The sequence below is a fragment of the Pseudochaenichthys georgianus genome, chromosome 20 (assembly GCF_902827115.2).
Source record: "Pseudochaenichthys georgianus chromosome 20, fPseGeo1.2, whole genome shotgun sequence".
Lineage (NCBI taxonomy): Eukaryota > Metazoa > Chordata > Actinopteri > Perciformes > Channichthyidae > Pseudochaenichthys > Pseudochaenichthys georgianus.
Window position 1 is genome coordinate 5672998 of NC_047522.1, and position 21313 is coordinate 5694310.

At 39.1% G+C, this 21313-nt stretch overlaps 1 protein-coding gene across 2 annotated transcripts in view; it reads left to right on the forward strand.

The window, feature by feature from the left end:
• Nucleotides 1–21313, forward strand: part of col11a1a (collagen, type XI, alpha 1a) — a 66890-nt gene that overhangs the window by 13360 nt on the left and 32217 nt on the right. For both annotated transcript variants that reach the window (XM_034108295.2, XM_034108294.2), the window contains exons 5-28: nucleotides 1214–1339; nucleotides 2916–3008; nucleotides 4289–4384; nucleotides 6005–6286; nucleotides 7503–7568; nucleotides 7762–7803; nucleotides 7905–7967; nucleotides 9663–9737; nucleotides 9891–9974; nucleotides 11159–11215; nucleotides 12329–12382; nucleotides 12494–12547; nucleotides 13557–13610; nucleotides 13746–13799; nucleotides 15051–15104; nucleotides 15533–15577; nucleotides 15772–15825; nucleotides 15934–15978; nucleotides 16488–16541; nucleotides 17622–17666; nucleotides 18047–18100; nucleotides 19394–19438; nucleotides 20078–20131; nucleotides 20234–20278. In XM_034108295.2, coding sequence (XP_033964186.1) covers nucleotides 1214–1339; nucleotides 2916–3008; nucleotides 4289–4384; nucleotides 6005–6286; nucleotides 7503–7568; nucleotides 7762–7803; nucleotides 7905–7967; nucleotides 9663–9737; nucleotides 9891–9974; nucleotides 11159–11215; nucleotides 12329–12382; nucleotides 12494–12547; nucleotides 13557–13610; nucleotides 13746–13799; nucleotides 15051–15104; nucleotides 15533–15577; nucleotides 15772–15825; nucleotides 15934–15978; nucleotides 16488–16541; nucleotides 17622–17666; nucleotides 18047–18100; nucleotides 19394–19438; nucleotides 20078–20131; nucleotides 20234–20278 — 1695 coding nt within the window. The remainder of the gene's footprint in view (nucleotides 1–1213; nucleotides 1340–2915; nucleotides 3009–4288; nucleotides 4385–6004; nucleotides 6287–7502; nucleotides 7569–7761; nucleotides 7804–7904; nucleotides 7968–9662; nucleotides 9738–9890; nucleotides 9975–11158; nucleotides 11216–12328; nucleotides 12383–12493; nucleotides 12548–13556; nucleotides 13611–13745; nucleotides 13800–15050; nucleotides 15105–15532; nucleotides 15578–15771; nucleotides 15826–15933; nucleotides 15979–16487; nucleotides 16542–17621; nucleotides 17667–18046; nucleotides 18101–19393; nucleotides 19439–20077; nucleotides 20132–20233; nucleotides 20279–21313) is intronic.

Here is a 21313-nt window from a genome sequence, read left to right on the forward strand (position 1 = left end):
CTCAGGCATCTCCGTGTGCTCGCCTGCCAAACTTCCTAACCAAAGACATGCCCCTTCTTCCACCTCTCAAGAACCCCCCCGCCCCCCCAGTTGTCTTTACAATGTGAATTAAACCTCAAAAACCAGCCTCAAGGAACTTGTTTAAGCAATTATAGACACCAAAGATAAAATCCAGATGCTTTCACCAATATGTTTGCTCTCATGCAGTGAGCTGTAGGACTGATAACAAAGCGAGGCAGTGCTGGAATGGTGTCAGGACATTGTGGTGACCATTGAGAGAACATTGTGGCTTCAGTAATGTTCCCAAACCATGTATTTCCAGGGTTCATTCCTGTGTGCTATTTTAATAGTTTTCAGACAAAGCCATTGTGCATTGTTTCTTTATATATTTCCTTTATTTCAAGCGACAGTTGTCGAGGCTTCATTTCTAGCTAAATACCTTTGGACACTAATTGTATCATTAGTTATCCTCGGGTCTTGTGAGATACTTCAAACTTAAAATGGGGAGCTGTTGACACATGGTTTGGATTTTGATCATGATGGATTTTGTGGCTTGTAGCAATATTGTTAATTAAGTGTGAAAGAAAACATGTAAATAGTTTTTTTGCACAACATTTAGGGCAATGATTTAAAACATCTGTTACAACAAAGCCATGCATGTTGACATCATTATTTATATGTCTAATAAAACAAACATGAATGCTGAAGAGTAAACCTCACTTAAAAAGTATTTTCCTTTAGCGCACAGGGCCATTCCAGGTGTTGCTTGTGTCTTGATGATACATGTTTATTTGATATCCTGAGGTAAACCCTGGCGCTGATAATAATAATCTTTCCAGTGTCTGAACTTAACTTAGTTCCCTCCCTCCTATGGTTGGACTCTGAGGGGTGTGTACAAGCTGTTTAATCATACAGGGGGGGGGGGGGGGAGGGGGGGCCTGCCAGACTCAATACAATTTAAGATTTACTATGTGTGTGTGTGTGTGGCCGTGTGTGTGTGGCCGTGTGTGTGCGGCCGTGTGTGTGCGGCCTTATCTCGTCAGATAGCTAGTGCTCTGTTTTCATCAACCTTTGTAAATAGATCCAATTTAAAATAGCTATTTCTAATACCAACCGTATGTTTTTTTAAACTGTCATTGTAGATGTAGACTATCCGTGTGTTATATGTGAAGATAGGTGATGTAATACATGTTTATTCTTCTCTTTCCTGCAGGGTGACATCCAGCAACTTCTGATTGTGGCTGATCCCAAGGCAGCATATGACTACTGTGAGCATTACAGCCCCGACTGCGAAACCCCCCACGGTGAATCTCTGCAGGCCCAGCAGCCAGAGGATGAGGTCAGCCAACCAGGGAGGGCGGGGGACATTCAAAAAATGAACTAATTGAGTGCCCCAAATAATCATTTCTATTTTCTAACTAGGAGATGTCGAGGACTTTTTCACTTGACTAACCCGTGTATTGCTTTTTGCTGTTTAATGTTCTTAGTTTGTCAATGAATGTAACTGATTAACACGTATTTTTCGTGTTTTGATAAGGTTTTTCTATATATTTGGAAATTATATTATACAACTATAATATAAATAAGGAAAATTATAATACAAAAGAGAATCATGAGATCATGTAAGCTAACACTTCAATTCGTTAATCGTCTGCTTACACTAGTAATGGCAAGGCAATTACTGTGACAAGCGTAATATGAATATTAATGTTTGAATTTGATCTAATTACAAACGCCTCATCCTTGGTGGAATAGAAATGTGTTCACCCGAAACAACCTGCACACATAACAGCATTTAGCTATGTGCACACATTGGCAGACATACTGTATATTGCACAGCAGGTGTCTTCCATCAGCTGCCAAGGGTCAAATTGGAGGTTTGACAAGATGTGCCCCTTGCACACAAAATGTAGCATATGGCAAACTGTGTAGCAGTACCACGATGAGGTTTTCCATCAGCACTGATCAACATGAAGAGTAACATGTTAAGTTTGAAGTTATAATGAAAGCATCCAATAGGGCTATCAATTCTATTTCTCTGATCTTTTTCTGCAATTTACAAAAGCTTATTAACACAAACTGTATATTTATAATTCTTATTCCTGTGAATAAGAGATCAAAAAGACGAAGCAGCTGCCAAGGTCACAGGGCACTATGTTTAACTCTTTGTCATTTCAAAGATGCTTTAGCCAATGTAACCATTCACACCCTTAAAACTGCATCAGTGCAACAGCTTAACACTTGTGTTAAATATGCTTATTAATAATGTGTAGACTTCACCTCTAAGTTGCAGCATAAAATGATAAACCTTTACGACTACATTTCCCACATGTACTTTATCTGAGAATTTTGATGTTGCATAGTTTAATTTTTTTCGTCTTTGATAAAAAACTGCAAGAGAGCTATATAACAGAGGTAGATGAACCACTTTCCTTAAATCGCACACCTTTAATTTTGCTGAACTTAAAGGGCCTAAAGTCTACAATTCATATGCTTTCAGTGAGAAAGTCGTATCCCTGAAAAGCAGCTGGTATTTGTGTCTTTGAGGTTTCCCGGTTGTGTTCCTGTGTTTTATGAGCCTTCTAAACATCCTGCTAATATGTCTGAAGGCTTAAACCCACATGGCTAGCTTCAGCATTTGTTTATTTGTTTGTTCACCATAATAAGGCCATTATTTGATTTAGAAACACTTGGATTTCTTTAACTAAAGCTTTTTACATATTTTTGCTTAATAAGTTATGCTTTATGATGCACCATAGCATCACCATAATGCTTTAACTCTGTGAACAGGATGCATGCCCAGGATGATATGTACCATATGTATCATCTTCTTGCTGAAAGAGCACTAATGCTAACACTAAGACCTCCCTTCATTCCTCTCTCTCTCTCCTCTCCCTCTCTCTCAACCTATCTAGTACACTACTGATGATTTAGATTACTCTCAGTTCTATGATTACTCTGAGGGAGCTACAGACACCATTCCAACCGATGAGTATTCTGAACCACAGGTAAATGAAAAAAGGAAAAGAAAAAATATGTTTCTCCTATAATGTCTCTTTCTGTCACTCTATCCCATCCCTCCGTGTGTCCTATGTGTTGTCTGTGTGTCTCAAGATTATGTTTACTTGCACACCAATACTCAAGTAATTGGTGTAATCAGTTTAATAATAATATTGTTATAAGAATATTTCAGCCAAAAGTGTTGATTTGACAACTTTTAAATAATAAGTCATATTCTAGGTGTCCTAACATAGTTATACCTACTCTAATTCTGACCTGGTCAATAGGTTAGCCGAGGTATCATTTTAAGTGTGCAAGTAAACAGACTCAGTGAGCCAGTCCTCCTTGCATCGGTTTTATTCTCTCACTGGTAATTGCCACCTGCTTTGATTGTTGTATTTTGCATTCCAGCAAGTCTTTATAACTATTGTGTAAAAGAAAAAGCACTTTGGCTATTTTATTACTGCAATAGCTCCAAAGAGTTGCTGAAAGGCAAATCCTGTGTGTTTTTATATGTGCATTTGTCCCAGATGGAAACTCATATGTGTCCAAACATTTTCCTGTGTGTTATATGAAAGGTCCGGTCCTCCATTGTTGTTCAGCATGCTCTTCACCCAACTATAACTAAATCATGTAAAGCTAATGTTAACCTGGCCGGCATTCCAAACACAGCCCTTGTAGTTGATGTTCATGGTCAACGTTTTAGGGAATACCATGAAGGCCAACTACTGTACATGGGCTGCTCTTGGAAAGTGGAGCACATGGGTACTAACAGTTGGGATGGAACATATGTTGAACTACAGTCCGGATTGTGCCTTTAAGTCATTTCCACTTTTAAATATTCCATGTTTGTCTTGGTGTCTTTGTCGCCGCTACCTCTTCCAGAGAATGAAACGTAGTGTCTCCATGAAAAAGAAGAGGACCAGAAAGTCCCTCAGTAAAACTAAGGCCAAGCCCTTAAAGTTCTTTGCTGCCAAAAAATCATCAGCTAAAAAGTTGGCCGCTAAGAAGAAACAACAGATGCCTGGCTACCAGGCCACAGCGCCAGCACGACACAGAGGCAATTTTAGGGTAAAGGTTCATGTAAAGTAAAGGCTAAATGCCATCAAGATCTTCCTGCCTTGAAGGTAAAATCTATGATGGCAGACTTAAAGCTCCCTAACCTCTCTTGTGTAGAAGTAGCAGAGTCTGTAGCCAGCTTGAAAGGGCCCCTAGCAAATAACCTCTGGTTTGAGCCTTTTTGTTAACCCTCGCTTTATATTTCTTTCCTTTTTTCAACATGACTCAGCCAAACAATGTAGTGGATTACAATACAGACTTTGACTACGGAACTGTAGATGATACTCATACTCAGTCACCCTTTGCCACGAGCGGACCACATGAGGTAATTTTGATCTTCATTCTCATCTGCTTCTAAAAGCCAGTGTTAGACGTTTTGGGAAATGTGAGCCAGGAAGTTTTGACCCAAGGAAGTATCTGGTATGAAATGACTAAGACACAACCATTCCAATGAATCGATGTGTCTTTTGACTTAATTGTGTGCTTGACAGAACTGATGGACAGTGGGCAGATTTTTTTTTATGTTAAAAAGCTGCAACACACATTGTCTTCTGCATACACCATGTGCATTTACAAGGATGCAATGCTACATAATGCAGTGGACAATGTGGCGATTACTTGTAGCTTCCTGTCATGTCATATATATCTGGATAAAGCTGCAGATTTTGTTCAGTTCTCAGCAAGATACATGTGAGAAAAGATCTGACAAGATTTGCAGCCTAATCCAGGCATAAAATGGTTGACAAAGACAGAGCCTCTATTAGCTAATACTAGTTAAAGTCATTGATAGTGGAGATGATCTGTTTAACAACATCTGCCCTGTCCATCACATTTTAGGCTTGGTTTTGATCTCGAGTTCTGCTAATTACCTCTGTGAGCTGTGATCACCAAGGCTTAAAACTGCTCACAGCCAGCTATGAATGTGCAATATCTACCAATGTGTTTGACAAGTGGATGTCATTCTACAGGCAATTTTAAATATAACTAATTCAGCGAGATGGAGTACTGGCAATATTGTGTAATTGCATCCAATTTGCTGTTCTTCAAAGCTAACGCTAAGCAGTGGTCAGTTTAGAATCAAACCACACAAATTGCCAGGTGATTGTACTGGTTGTGCCGAATACAGTGTGTGAGTGGACCAGGGTAATATTACAAGCTGCTTAAAACTAATTCTATCAAAACAGATTTGATGACAAATCAACAAAGTAGCAAACATGTTTTTTTTATGCACTCTATATATCTGCACAGCCACTACAATCTGATGATTGATAAATTGTCCTTTGCTAATTGCTGCTTGTGTCATTTCAAACATCCATTTCAGCCTTTCTTTCTGATGCTGTCTGTAGCAGTTTATCATGTATGAGTGTATGATAAGAAAGAAAAGAAGGCTGAAATAACATCCCATATGTTTTGATATGTGTAGTAAACAACATTTTGATCATCTTATCATTATCTCATTTAGTTATTTTGGTAACACTTTATTTATTCCTTTGAGTTATAACATACCTTTTTACTGAACTTAAGTATTGCTGTAGGAAATACTGCAATAATGTATTCCTTGAGTACGCGATTTAAGAGAGCTTACAGTGTTGGTAACATCTATCTTGAAAGGGTTTACCAACAGGGTTGTACATCATTTATGATCCTTATTGGTACTTTTTATTAGTATGCTTCAGTACTTAACAGTTTATAGTTTGGCCCTTTGGTTATATTCAAATTACAATCACATAATTACAATCCAAAAAACCCAAATGCTCTTCTTGGTATAAATAATGTGTTACCATTGCTATTTTAAATTCCTTATTTTGCATATCATGCTGAAGTTTGAATTTGCTTTAATAACATCTTAAAGTAGACAATTTGCCTTGATTGCTTAACTAACATCTCTATTTCCTTGGTTGGTCACCATTACTTCCCCCCTCTCCGCCTGGTTAACACCTGGAAGGCTGTGGAGGAGGATGTTGTCGGTGCATATGTCACCGAGGCCACACCCATTGCACCGGAGCCCATTGTCCCAGAAACAGTGGACAACATGGACACTGGTGCGGAAGCATATGACTTAAAGGATTATGACCTAAAGGAGTATGACTTGGGCGAGGTTGACAGCAGGTTGTATGATTACGGGGCATATGATGAGTACGGCAGGGCGGGGCCCAAACCCACGGGGACCTACCATGAGGAGGTGGGGCCTGGGGTCGCTGCTGAAACTGACGTTTCTGAGAGCGCCGTAAGTACCACACCCTAACCTGGCGACTGAGGGGTGTGAGCATGACCGGCACGCGACTTTGTTTGTGTTATGGACTCACTCTGTCTTCAAGTGCACGCCTTTCTAGTTGGTTGCTTGGCAATGTGTCATTGACATGTTGAGTGTGGGGTCTTTCTGCCGTCTTACTGGTGTGTGTTTGGTGATTTATTTGTTTATGAGACAATGCATGATTCTGTGTTTACCTTGAATGGGTGCAACTGATTACATCTTAATTTAGTTTATAGCATACTGTACAGTGTATGCTTAGAAAAGTTATATACACTCACATATTATTGTCTTCTTTCTTCCAAATTCATGTTTCTCCACTCATAGCATTCTGTCATTGTATGTGGACCCAACCTGTGCACCACCAATACATTCCCAACGAGCCGTACCGCCCCCTCCACACCCCTTATCTCAACAGTCGGATTTGATCCCTCCCTCTTCTCCTCTGCCATTTTAACAAGCCGCCCGTCTTTGACATATCCCTCCCTGTATGCACTTCAATTGGCCCATAACTCAAAGGCATCTGTCTTCACAGTGCACTCTCACTCTCACACATATTGTAAACCATATGGTATAGAGTCCTTTCACTCCCGTGTCAAACATTAGACCTCCTACTTCATGTCGTACATGCTTATTTTTCTACTTTTATTTGTATTTGTTATTGCGATTTTGGCCTCAGTATTGTTAGTGTTGCATAGACAAGACGTTAAATGGTTTTTATTACCACTGACCCCACCCCCCCACTCGCAGACAAGAACCTCTTAATCCTTCCCCTTTTACACCCAAAACAGACATAAACACACAACAGCTGAACTTATTCTACCACCAATGAAATACAGTGTCTCTCTTTATATTATTCCGTGAGGTTTGCATGACAAAAATAACCTGTTGGTGTTGAGCAACATTTTATTTGATCACCCGAGCCACACTGCACAATGGCACTGCAATGATTGCATTGCTCCATTCTGGGCACATAGAGGTTTATTCTTGCTCATCACAACTAACATGATTTGATTCCCTCTCTCCCTTTGACATAGCTGCAGTAGTGATGACATTATTGATTGTTCAGGCACTAACCCTTCTTGTTGATGGCTAAACAGTCTCCTCCTTGTTCATCTTTGCTATTCATTCACCTGTGGACTAAAGCTGGTGTGTGAAGAATGTCACCTCTGTGCTTGCTTTGTTGCTACAGGTTGCTGGAGCTGAAGGAGCCTTCGGCCAGAAGGGAGACCAGGGCGAGCCGGCTGTCATTGAGCCTGTAAGTGATGTGATCGTATCATTTTTGGCCAATTTATTATTTACTTTGAGCTTTTCTTACACTTTTATTGGAAATTGCAAAAAATAAGTAAGTAATGATAAATATAATCATTTGAAACACCCACAACGTGCAGTTTGCCTGATGTTACACAGGACAGTGTTTGTGATGAGAAACACAATGTTTGTTTTTAAAGGGCATGCTGATTGAAGGGCCCCCTGGACCCCCAGGCCCATATGTGAGTATACTGTTTAAACATCAATATCAGTCAGTGTTCTTCAGCTGGGCCTAATTATACACCATTGTTAGTGGTGTGCTAACTGAGCGTTGTCTTTTTAGGGTCTTCCAGGTCCCTCAGGCCTTCAGGGACCCCCAGGTCCTTCTGGAGATTCTGGTGACAGGGTGAGTGGTCTTTCTATTTATTTTTTATTTTCAAGCCGTAAATATAATGTGTGTTCGAAAATAATCCAACCAAGGTCAAACTGGAAGATCATTCACATGGCTAATCCATGCTAGGACTAATATGTTAAATTACATTTGTGTAAGTAATATATATATATGTTTAATAATTGCATAAAATGTTCTTACTCAGCTGCGTTTTGTTTAAATAAATGTTCTTCTAGTGCTGCTACAGTTAATTGATATTATGTATTGAAATCATGCTAGTTACTTTCCATGTGTTAGCATTTAACACTGCAGACAATAATCTATTCAATTTAATCTTTTCATCCCTTCAAAACGTCACCGGTCAGAGATTCGTATCAGAAATGAATTTGATAAACAAAAGATAAGTAACCCAGTGCTGTATGTGCTGCATTAAAATAAAGATCAATACAACTATTGACTCCAAATGGCCCCGTAGAACATGTTTTTTGATTGCCGGACAGCAGTTAAGAATAGATAGATAGAATTGGAGGATGAAACCCTCTTTAAAGGTCACACATGTTCATGCACACAGCACACACAGTGACATTTGGTCTCTGCATTTAACCCATCGTAGTACTAGGAGCAGTGAATATTGCTCAACAGTTTGACAATCACCATACCTTGGCTTAAATGTATGTCAAATTTGACACAAACAAGCGTTGCAATCCCCCATTATGCTCAACAGAGCACTCCAATGGGTCTCTTATTAAAACAGAATTGATTTCATTGATTTGGCATTCACAAGCTCCACTACATCCTTTGTTTTCACAATTGTTACTGCTCATACTAAAACTTAATATGGGTGCACATAATTCCGGAGAAATCGAGTCCTAAAATATGTGGGTGAGTTTTAACCCTTTACACACCAGTTACTTTGGCCTCTGGAGGATTAGAAGATAAGTAAAGATATTTGGCTGGTTTTCCTTTAGTAAGAGGTATCCATATGTTACGCTCCACAAACATGCAACACACACTCAAACACAAACATGCGCACCAGATTTAGTGGAAAAGGATGTTGTGTTTGGACTGTAGACATAGCGTGGTTTACAGATACACAGGCCCAGTCTGTGTGATGGAGGAGGAGCATGTTAATCAAATGTACAAACGGCACACCTCCAGCCTTTACAGCTTCATCTGTGTGTCTCCTCATGTTTGTGTTTCCATTATATATTAGATATTACTTCCACAACATTAAATTAAAAAGCACAATTTAAAACGAAAACAACATAGGATCAGGGACATTTTTCAAAAAAACAACACAGCATTTCTAAGAATTTGTTGTTGTATTATTTCATTTTGACTAGTCTTTGTTGTTGAACCGTCTAACAGCAATCAAGAGTGTTTTTTAATAATCGGTATTAATAACAATTAAAAATAAAAAGTGCATATGTAGAACAGTGCAGGGTAGAAAGTAAGACGGCTTTAATTTAAAACATGTCAGTTTTTGTATCCAGCTATTTCAGAAAGAAAACGTGTACATTATACATGCAAGCAGATGTGTCCTTTTTATTTTTCAAATCACTGACAATCAAGAAGAGGAAACCCAATTCCCCATCATCATGTTGTCCTTTTAAAAAAAAATATAATTGTATTTATATTATATTTCCTACACAAATCTTACAGTTAATCTAAAGAAAGTTGTATAAACTGTCTGTCTCCTCTTTATTACAGGGTCCTACTGGTCGTGCAGGTCTGCCTGGTGCTGATGGCGTGCCAGGACCCCCTGGTACCATGCTGATGCTGCCAGTACGTGTTCAGAATAATGCAAAAGAAAACATGCCAGCTACCTAAATATGTTACCAATATACAGTAATTCCATAATAAGGTGCATTACTGGCTTCCTGAATTATTCATATAAACAGCATGATAAACAGTTTGATGTCTGTGTGTGTTTAACAGTTCCGTTTTGGCGGGGATGGTGAGAAGGGTCCAGTTGTGTCAGCCCAAGAAGCCCAAGCCCAGGCCATCCTGTCCCAGGCCAGAGTGAGTAGAAAAGGACATTTAAAAAGCCACTGCGAAGCCAAAGGGCTGTGGGCAAACCTCCACCCCCGCTCACTCCTTACACACAGCTGTACGGGGAAAGGATGAAGGAGACAGTATTTTGGTGGGGAGGGGAGAAAACTGCATTTGGTTGGCCTTGCAAGGCTAAAAGGAGACATGCCAAGCAGGCTGAAGAGCATAAAAAGGCCACTTTGAACAGATGGACAGGAGAGACTGTTAAAAATACTTTAGGGTCTCTCAACCTGCGGGTGGGCTAAACCAACAGGTGTAGAAAATGTCTTGTGCATATGTGGGAGAGGAGGTGGGCGGTCAAGAGAAAGGGAGAAAATCTGCTGTTGGTATTTAGGAGAGCTGTGTAATTAATGTGAAATATCCCACATTAATTACACAGTCAAAGACCACCGTAAACAAAGAGATTCATTGTGAAAATAAATCGCTGAGTTTGCTTTACCTTAAAACAACATCATTAGAAAGCAATTAAAGAATGATCCAGAAGGAATACAATACGGACATAGACCAAAAGTAATTGCATCGGCTACCTTGTTATAAAATATACATCAATTAAGAAATGATTGTTGTGCATGTTTTGCACTGAAGAACCTTTTTTAAACACTATGCAAGCAGAATAAGATTTACAAAATAAAATATATATCTTTGTAAAAAAATAAAGGTTTTGCTTAAAGGTAAATGTCCAATTGGAATATGTAATTGCTAATATGAAATATGATTGGCCATTTGCCTATCATGACAACAATAACATATATTTTGGACACCACCACATTAAACACATTTCATATTAGCCATCATATTTATTTTTCCTTGATTGGATTCTGTTATAAAACAGTAAATACTTATCAACCACAATAACTCAAAGTAAAAAGGAAGTAATGACAGAATCAATTAGGCACGTAACACCAACATGCAAGAAGAGTTCATCAAAATTACTAATATCGTTTTAAGATGAACAAGTTATTGTGTATAGAATTCAAGCCGTACAAGGGAACAAAACTATAAAAGTGAGAACAATTATACAAACCGGTGAAAACACATAATATGTGATCAATTTGGAAAGTGGAGTTTCCTTCTAAAAATGGATATACAATTAATTTTTTGATGAGGTTTGGTGGACCTTTGACATTGTTCTTGTCTGTGCGTCTGCCCTACAGCTGGCCATGAGGGGACCCTCAGGGCCGATGGGTTTGACAGGAAGATCAGGACCAGTGGTAAGTCTGCTTTTTCTTTTGTTTGTAGGAATTTAGAAATACACAATTGTTGTTCTCCACCTTTATTATTCATCCTGTGATAGGTGCATGTGATAGGTATTATCATTTTATCAAACACAAACCAATATTTCTGAAAAAAAAAGAAAGTGTATTCAAACGCGCTGTCGACAGATCTGCATTGTCTAAGAATGACCATCCTAGCATTTTCAGGACAATGTATTGGAAGAGTCCAGAAACCAGTTGAGAAGTGTTGTCGTATGAATGGTTGGTGGCTCAGTGGCCACACTGCCTGTGTGCCGGGGCAAGCAGCTGCCAAGAAAAGCACTCCTCCTTTCTCCTGGGCTTGTTGATACAAGATCCACTATTTATCTGCAGGAAAAGTCCCATACAAAAGACACAAGAATTACCCTCAATTAAATCTGCTCTCCTCAGACTCAAGGCCAAGAAAAATGATCGGAAATGATATGGCAATAAATAGATAGGCTGCTGAAATGTACTGTACTGTACATCTCCAAAAAGTTTTCCTTTTTGATTGATAACATGTTTAAAACCCACATTTTCAGACATTCAATCTATTTATGATTGTAAAACTTCTGTCTGTAATTGCCAAAACACCAGCTTTGAATCCACACTTGTCCGCAGACAGATTATTGTATATTCCCCAATTCTCTTCCCATAACTTGAACGTAGCACTGCATTATAGACCTAAGTATAACATATGCTAAAAGAAACCCTGTTTTGTTGATGTGCCTGCTTGTCTTTTAACTTTAAACACTCAGTTCTACATCCAAATAACATCAATGCTTGTGCCAGCGGCAAATAATCCATTATTTTAGAAACTTTTCATCGAAGAGTGCTTTATAAGACTTTAAAGTATCATTTTCTCTTTGAATGTCATCACTTTTTTCAGGTACTTCATGCATCTGTAGTAACAGGAATGTGTGGATTCATTTTTCTTCAGACGAACACACAAACAGAATGCACACACTGAGCTAAACATCGCCATCTGCTGTTTAATTTGCGCAATTTTTATTTTCTCGTCCCTGTAGCAAACTGCACATTCCCAATTGAAATACAAAGTATTAATGTTTGGTTTGTGTTTCCTCTTCTTAGGGTCTTCCTGGTTCTCATGGACTTAAAGGTGAAGGTGGAGACCATGGTCCTCAGGTGAAGAGATGATCCTAATAATGCAAACATTAAATCCCTCACTAGCGATTGAAGGCAACTTCCCAGGTTATTAGTTCTCTGTCACTAAGTGGTCCTCGTGTGTCTGTACAGGGCCCCCGTGGCATCCAAGGGCCTGCAGGACAACCTGGCAAAGCTGGCAAGAGGGTGAGTGTACTCGCTGACCTGCTCAACTCTCACGGTTCTGTGTGTGTGTGCTCACATGTCTCTGTGCTTGTTGTTGCGTGGTTGTTTGTACTTGTGGTCACTGCTCAAACGCTGAGAGGCTTATTTCCAATCCAACACATAATTGCTTGATATGTGCTTAAAGGCCTGCACTCCAATCCTCGGATCAATGGCCAGGCGGCAAATCTGTCTGAAAATGCCAAAATGGGAAAACTGGCTTTGGATTTGGGACAAAGATAGTGCATCGTGCAGCCCCTCTGCATGGCTACACTTTTGACCAAATTGATTACTAATAAACATTAGGAAACACTTTATTTGAACAGTTAAAAATATAAATGACAATTTCATAACCATAAAGGAGTGTTTTTGAATGATTATATGACTGTTAAGTATTATTCACAAAGCCGCTGATTTTGACGACATTAAATATGATAACAGGTATTTCCTATGTGAATTTTCATTAATTACTTATTCATCTCCTTCTTTATTGGTACAGTTTTTCTTACTTCTTTTATTAAAGAATAAAAAGGGAAAAGGTTATTGTTTCAAAGGATTGTATAAACAGATGCAACAGAAAATCCGAGTAATATAAGGAGAAATATATTTCGTCTGTCTTTTGTTTGCGTGCTTACTGTTCTTATCAGCAGTTATCAATTCAGTACTTCATCAGTAATGTATAATGGCAGCAGGCTTCAGATTACCACTCTTCCTTAGTAACCCCTCTTGATTGATTAATTGATTAATATATTGAGTTTAATACTTCGTTTAACACCATTATGGATCAGTCAGCATGACTTTTCTCGATTACCTGCACTTTTAGTGCCAACATTATCTAATGCTTTAGACTGATTGAAGAAATATTAAGCAGATTTAATTTTTCATATTTCTGGCGAGACCTGCACAATCCAACCAACCATCAGGACATGGCCAAACAGATAACACAACAATAACACCATAAAACGACTTCTTATTATTCTGCTAATGTTTCCAGGGTCGTGCCGGAGCTGACGGATCCCGTGGAATGCCTGGAGAGTCAGGATCCAAGGTAACCCATGACAACACACAACTGTTCATGTTTATGTCACTAATAAGAAATAGTGTATTACTGTCATACAGCTCCCTGCATTGTGCAGTGCATGATGACTTTGATGTGTGATGGTGCTGCTGTGTTTCCTTACAGGGTGACAGAGGCTTTGATGGTCTTCCCGGCCTGCCCGGTGAAAAGGGACACAGGGTAAGTAAAGCATGGTAGTTGTGACCAGTTGTGATCAAACTGAACTGTTTTTGAAGTCCTTTACTGTTGCTGATTCCACTGAAATAGGATACCTGTGAAATATGTCCATTGAAAGTAATAATAAACCAGATTTGTTTTTTGGAATCCTCATGAACAACAGAGTAGTGTTCGCCTGAAAAATTACTCCTGCAGATGTTTTTAGGCTTATGAAAGCTTATGAGCAAAACAACGTTTCTTCATTTGATAAGATGCAAAATTGGCCTTAAAATGAAATCGTTTAGTTATTGGGGATTTGTATTCTTAGATTACTATGATTTACTGGAGGGTTGGGTAGCTTTAAGAGGGCAAGCATTTTAGATGTAATGAAATATATCTGGCTGCGGCCACTAGTCAGAGATCATGTTGAGTGAGTTGCACACATTTCAGTGTGATGAGGGAACACTGCAATGACATGGAAGGAGAAGTTGTAATTTGTATCATTCCACTAATATGCCTACATTATTAACTGTTACATGGAAGAATGTGATGACAGTTTTGTATCAAAGCCGGTTAGCCATATTTAATGTATTCCAAGTTTGTAAAATAAGCTGTAGTTTATAAAGTTGGATGCAGGGAGGACTTCACTGTGGAGGGCGGATACATATAAATCAAGTATGTTTTATGACTGAGCCTGATCAAATCTACTGATATTTACAAATCCTACATTAGGGAGATGCAATAGCAACATATATGAACAACAAAACACAAGCATTACACAAGAATGATGAAGGTTTTTAAGTAACCTACAATTAACGCATAGAATAGAATGGGAGGGATGAACCCCTCTTTAATGGTCACACATGCAGAGCACACAGCGACATTTGGCCTCTGCCTTTACCGCATCCTGGTACCAGGAGTCTAGTACTAGGAGCGGTGGGCAGCTATTGTACAGCGCCCGGGGAGCAATGGGAGTGTGGGGGGAAGGGGGTTGCCCAGTGCCTTGCTCAAGGGCACCACGGCAGGGCCCATGAGTAAAATAGTATGATTAGAAGTATATTGAATGAGATACAGTATCATTATTATTGAGTTTAAAAAATGAAAACAACGTATTAGGCAGAATATGTTAAGTAATATGTAAGAAATGGAAAGAAAAAGGTATTACACCGGTAACAAGCCCAGAGTTGATTTATTCCCGTATCATAAAATGATAAACTAAACTAAATCTGTCTCTCTTTCTCATCTCTGTTATTATTTATCTGTGTCTCTATTCAGGGGGAGCTTGGACCAATGGGACCCACAGGATCTCCTGGAGAGGATGGACAGAGAGTAAGTACTTTTTGTTTTTGTTTTACTAAAACCCTGATAAATTATAAGCACATTGCCCTCAACTTGGAGGAACCACTACAGTCGGCTCCTTTAGCTGTGGTCCGCCAGCCCAGCCCTCAGGCAGCGGCAGCTGGGCGGAGACTATTAACTTGGAAGGAGGAGGGTTTGTGTTTAACCTTTCCTCCCTATGAAACTAACTACCCCACAATAACCTCCACCTCCACCCCCAGGCAGTTACTGCATTCAATAATATTGGTTAGGTTGAGAATAAGCCTTACCTAATACAGGCCTTTGAGGACTTACTATTAAATATGGTGATAGATATTTACTGTTCAGATTGTATTTGTTTAAATGAAACAATAACCCTGTGTGATAAAGACCAATTCAATACATGTAATCTTTTACCTTTGACCTTTTTCTACCCTTAGGGCGAGGATGGAGAGATTGGGCCACGAGGATTAGCTGGCGAGAGTGTAAGGCTGCTGTTGGTTTGGTTTTATCAGGCTATCCAAAACATGTGATTATAATGTGTTGGAACAAAATCGTCTTCAATCCTAACATCACGATGATGTCTGATCTCCCATTGATAAAAGTGTCCACCAGAGGACACAATTGCCCTGATAAAATGTATTCATTCATACAAGACATTGCTTCTGATTTGTCATAGGGTCCTAGAGGTTTGCTGGGACCTCGCGGTTCTCCCGGACCCCCTGGATCTCCTGTACGTACCATTCCCTTTAACATACCTATCCCTGGTATCATTTTATGAATGGATACAATATATACTGTATAAGATATTCACGAGTCTCTTCTCACCTGTCCTTCGCAGGGTGTTGCTGGAGTTGACGGACCTCCAGGTCCAAAAGGAAACATGGTATAAACACAACTTACTCTTACTAAACTGATACATATGTTGCTTGATAAACTCACTAGGCAGAGTTTCAGGGGGATGTGTGAGCTGTACATGACTGTTTTTGCACTGTCTTAGTTAGCTGGAGTTCAAAGGTCAGACCTTAGAGAAGTAAAGTAGTGTGGCAAGTTTAACTGGCCAGGTTTGAAATGTGCAACAGCTAATAAATAAACAAGCCTTTGAAAACATTGAACAAAGTGATCACATCAGGACACAATAGAATAGGTTCACAGCCCCAGTTAGTTAAGAGGCAAACTGACAGGCATTCATGTTGGAGTGATAGTAGTATACACCAAAACACTTGTTTAAACTATGTCGTCAAATCATTTGTGGAATAGGTTGATCCTCAAACATTATGGTACCCATCAGGTTGCTCACAATGACTTTAATGTGAGTTATTCATGTGGACGTTTTTGGGAAACCAGATTAGTCTGGGCCTACTGTTGTGTTTGACATTTTCCATTTTTTTTCAGGGACCACAAGGCGAGCCAGGCCCACCCGGGCAGCAAGGAATCCCTGGAACACAGGTGAACAGATCAAGCATACATGACAAAGGAATATATACAAACTGCACTGCCTGTAAATGCTTCATAATCTCTTTATACAGTGGAGTGGCCACAGATACATACTGTGTTGTGCCTCATGAGTGTTTATATCGTGCTCCACTAACTCCGCACACAGAGCAAATAAGATTTACTTTAGATGTATGCACACACACATGCACGCACCCCCCAAACACATTTTGGCAAATATTTTTCAGGGGTTTATCTTGGAAAGGGGAATGTTTCGGGGTTGATCCAGTTGAAAGCATCTTATTCATGTTGGTGGAATTCCTGCAAAGCTGCCACACCTGTTGGGGCAAGCTTCAGTGCCTCAAATTACCGCTGCGACACACACACACACACACACACACACACACACACACACACACACACACACACACACACACACACACACACACACACACACACACACACACACACACACACACACACACACACACACACACACACACACACACGGTAGCAACATAGGAACACATATTTGAAAAAGAACATGCAGAAATGCTGTGTATGCAGTATCACAAGCATGCTAGATGCTAATGTGCCTACATACCCCCCTTATTACACACACACACACACACACACACACGCACACACACACACACACACACACACACACACACACCACACACACACACACGCATACACACACACACACATACACACACACGCATACCTACTAACACACACACACACACACACACACACACACACACGCATACACACACACACATACACACGCATACATACTAACACACACACACACACACACACACACACACACACACACACACACACACACACACACACACACACACACACACACACACACACACACACACACACACACACACACACACACACACACACACACACACACACACACACACAAATGTACAAGCCTCACAAACATTTACTAGCTCAACTATTTACAGCTCCAAAAAACTCCTCTGTTTATCTAACTTGTATGTGTGTTTGAGAATACTTTGTATGTGTGTCGTAACTATAGCAACAGACTCATTCCTTATTGACTCTTTCTTATAGGGTCTTCCTGGCCCCCAAGGCCCTATTGGACCACCTGGGGAAAAAGTATGTAACCTTTATTTCTTGTTATAGTATGTGAAAAAGTACAAATAAAATCCGAGCTCAATATATGTGTCACAATGACTTAACGTTGTTTAATTTACACCATATTATCATACTGTATGCGGATCATTATTATCATTTTAAAAGATCAAAGTTATTGTTAGTACAACTTGGCATTACGTTTCCTGCTTTTTATTTTAAGCAAAACATTTGATATTAAACACTTTTCATAAGGAAATTAACACTAAAATGTTTTATGTTTTGCTTTTTTGTAAGTCTGAGATACTCTTAATTAAACCTCAATAGACCTAGGTAATATAGTGTTCTGAAACTAGTAACCTCCGACCTTTGAACTTATATGTATTTTTCTTTTCTCCATACAGGGACCTCACGGCAGGTCGGGATTGGCTGGATTACCTGGAGCTGATGGACCTCCTGTGCGTGCTCTTAGTATATCAGTATTACACACACACAAATAGAAATATGTCACCGTTAAGTCCCATTAAATCAACCTAAACCTCAGACACTACTCTCGCATACAGTATACATGCAATGGATACAATAATCCCTTTTAAATCAGCAAGCTAAGTGATGGATGTAGAGGTTCAGCTCAAGTTCAACCTACGGTTCCCAACACAGAGCTGACCTGTGTATGACCTCTTCAAAGCACATTTGATAACCTGTAATATGCTTATCAAACGATTGCACAATATATAAGCATGGAGTGCAGGTCAGGTAGTTTGTGACATTGTGTACTCCATAGACAGTCCTGCCTTTTTAAAACTATTTTAATTTACAAGTTGCTGGATACCCTAGCTTATAGTGTAACATGGTGTAAGTGGCTATCCTAAAGATAACAGCCAGTTTATAAACAAAATTGACATTATTCATCTTAATTTATAGTATTTATTTATTTTAAAGATCTTGATATTAAAACAAATCCCCATCTAGAAATGTATTCAGATATACAGTATAACAATGCATTTAGACTATATGTCTTAAGAAGGTTTGCAAACTGTTTTATCTAACAAAATACAATTATGTATGATATATAGACTATGGACACTCGTTTTGATGGGTTTACCATTTTGGTGTATGACACACACACGGAGCCTTCTTGTCAAATACTTCTATGCCCCCAGAAATCTCTCAAGGCAAATATATAAGAAATGTGCCTTTTGTGTTCAGTTATTCTCGACCTGTTGCAGCTCATGTCATTCCTCCCACTCTCCCCTCGCTGGGGGAGGAGTCTAAGTTCAAGATGCAGGCAGCCCTTAGTTTCCCTCAGGCCCCAACGCCTCGTGATTTACAGCCTTCTGCTTCAACCTCGCGCCTCAAATTGGAGGTGCCAGGTGTTCACAGCTGAAGGACTCCATGTGTGTGTGCAAAGATGTGTGTGCAGAAGTTTGTATGGGCATGCCTACCTGTCCCATCACTTTGACACCACTAGTGGCCACCACACAAACAATCAAATGTGTGCAGCAGAAAAGAGAAAAACACCTGTGTTGTTGGTGTGAATCAGACCAAGTCCTTTTAAAATGGTTCAACCAGAGAAGGTATACACAGATTCCTCTGTGTGAGTTTCTTAAACACAGTTCATTGGTTAGTGAGCTCCTTGCCCGGTGTTTGCTGTCATTCTCAGATTTGCTATGCAATCGAGATTAGCTTTTACGACCAACACATCATTATAACAAGCACTTTTAACAACTTTGTGACTGCTTATTTTACAGGGTCATCCTGGTAAAGAGGGACCACCTGGAGAGAAAGGAGCCCTGGTAAGTGTATTACATATTTTAGAAATAATTTGGAAAGATATTTATATGCATGTGTGTGTGCTACATCAGGGAAGATTACCAAGATGTCTTAGTGCAGTTGAAGTACTGATAGTAGTGTTTACAGGATAATGTACCATGTGTGTCACTTTAGTGTTTACCAACATTTCTTGCATTATGAAAAATAACGCGATTGAGATTAGGTTTCAAGAAAGGAATAACATGTTTTTTGTCAATTCAAATTGTATTGTTTCTAATGAATTAATGTTAATTAAAATATAGTTAGGGTTACGAGGCGATATTGTAAATTTAATTTCGTTTTTTGTTTACATTTAGATCAGGTAATACTTCTTCAGGAGTTTTTTCATGGATGAATATTAATATTTTATAGTACAGTTAGTATAATCAACATTTTCATAACAAATGTGGATATAATGTTAAACTCGTCATGACGTATTAGGAAATATAATATAAACTCAGAACAACTGAAAACCTAAAGTTATTTCATACAAAGTCCTCAAAGTTGCATCTTATATGCTTATGAAGACATGCAGTGGCACACCCCTACATCTCTAAAGACCTGTTGTATTACCACAGTAACGCATTGACTATCATGACCATGCAATGATTTCTACTCTACAGGGTTCATCAGGTCCACAGGGTCCTATTGGTTATCCTGGCCCTCGTGGTGTCAAGGTACGGTTTCACTTTGATTATGTGGGCATTGGATTGGATTATTTGTAATTACTTGTATTGAATTCTGTTGATGCTAATGAATCCATCTTTTCTGTCCAATAGGGTGCTGATGGTGTCCGTGGTCTTAAGGGGGGAAAGGGAGCGAAGGTATGAACCTTTTTAAAATGCCACGTTTTTCCCCATCTTTTCTCAATTGATTATAGCCACTGAGCAGCAACAAAGGTTATAATTGATATCGTTTATTTTAATCTAAATACAAAAACTAATTCCAGAAAGATTTTTGCAGCTTTGTAAAGGCAGATTATTTAAATATGTGTACCACTGATGACAGCAGATACTTTAAGTTGATCCAGCAAAAATTGCTTGGACAAGTTGAGACTTTAAAGTTTAATACACGTCCAAATCCACATGCACTATGTCAGGGTTTGTCTAAACTTTCCTCACTCTGTGATAAAGGTGAAGACAGCAGCCTGTAAATATATTCATGTCACAGATATTCTGTCTGTAGCTATGGCTGTCTACCTTCCCTCCCAACTGTGTGTTGGCTCTTTTGAGCTGGAGTGGATGGCTGGATATCTTCAGAGCAGACAGAGACTTTCTTGGAGTTGTTGAATGTAAAGCTGTCATGCTTGAGGCTTTTGGTTTTAAAGAACACTGTAATCCATCTCAAGCCTTTTTGAAGTGTGCCTGTGTGTGCCAACATGCAGAATTTAAAGTAAGCAAGCTGCCCCTTAATATTCATGACATTTATTTGAGATCAATAAAACTATGCTGCTGTACATTATTGTTACATTATTTATACTTAAGAAAGAGATTCAAAAGCCAAACCTTGAGGAGAAAGGGTTTTCTATGAAAATTAAGCATGCGCTCTACCTCAGGTGTGAGTGTACCTGTCGGTGTGTGTGTGGTCTTTGTGACGGGAGTTGATGGCAACAAACATGCTCCTTGCTGCATTATGCATCAGATAAGGATGAAAACATGGACAGGCGACAGAATTAAAAAAAGAAAGGACTCTGGCTAAAGTAAATAGTGTTCTTCACAATCTATTTGATTTGATTCAGACACTTTTGATTCAATTTTAAGATTCACAAAAAGGTTTAAGGTTTATTGCATAAAAGATATTTTTAATGTACTGCTAAAATGCTTTAAAATGGTCATATCTGAGTATGAGATATTAGTATA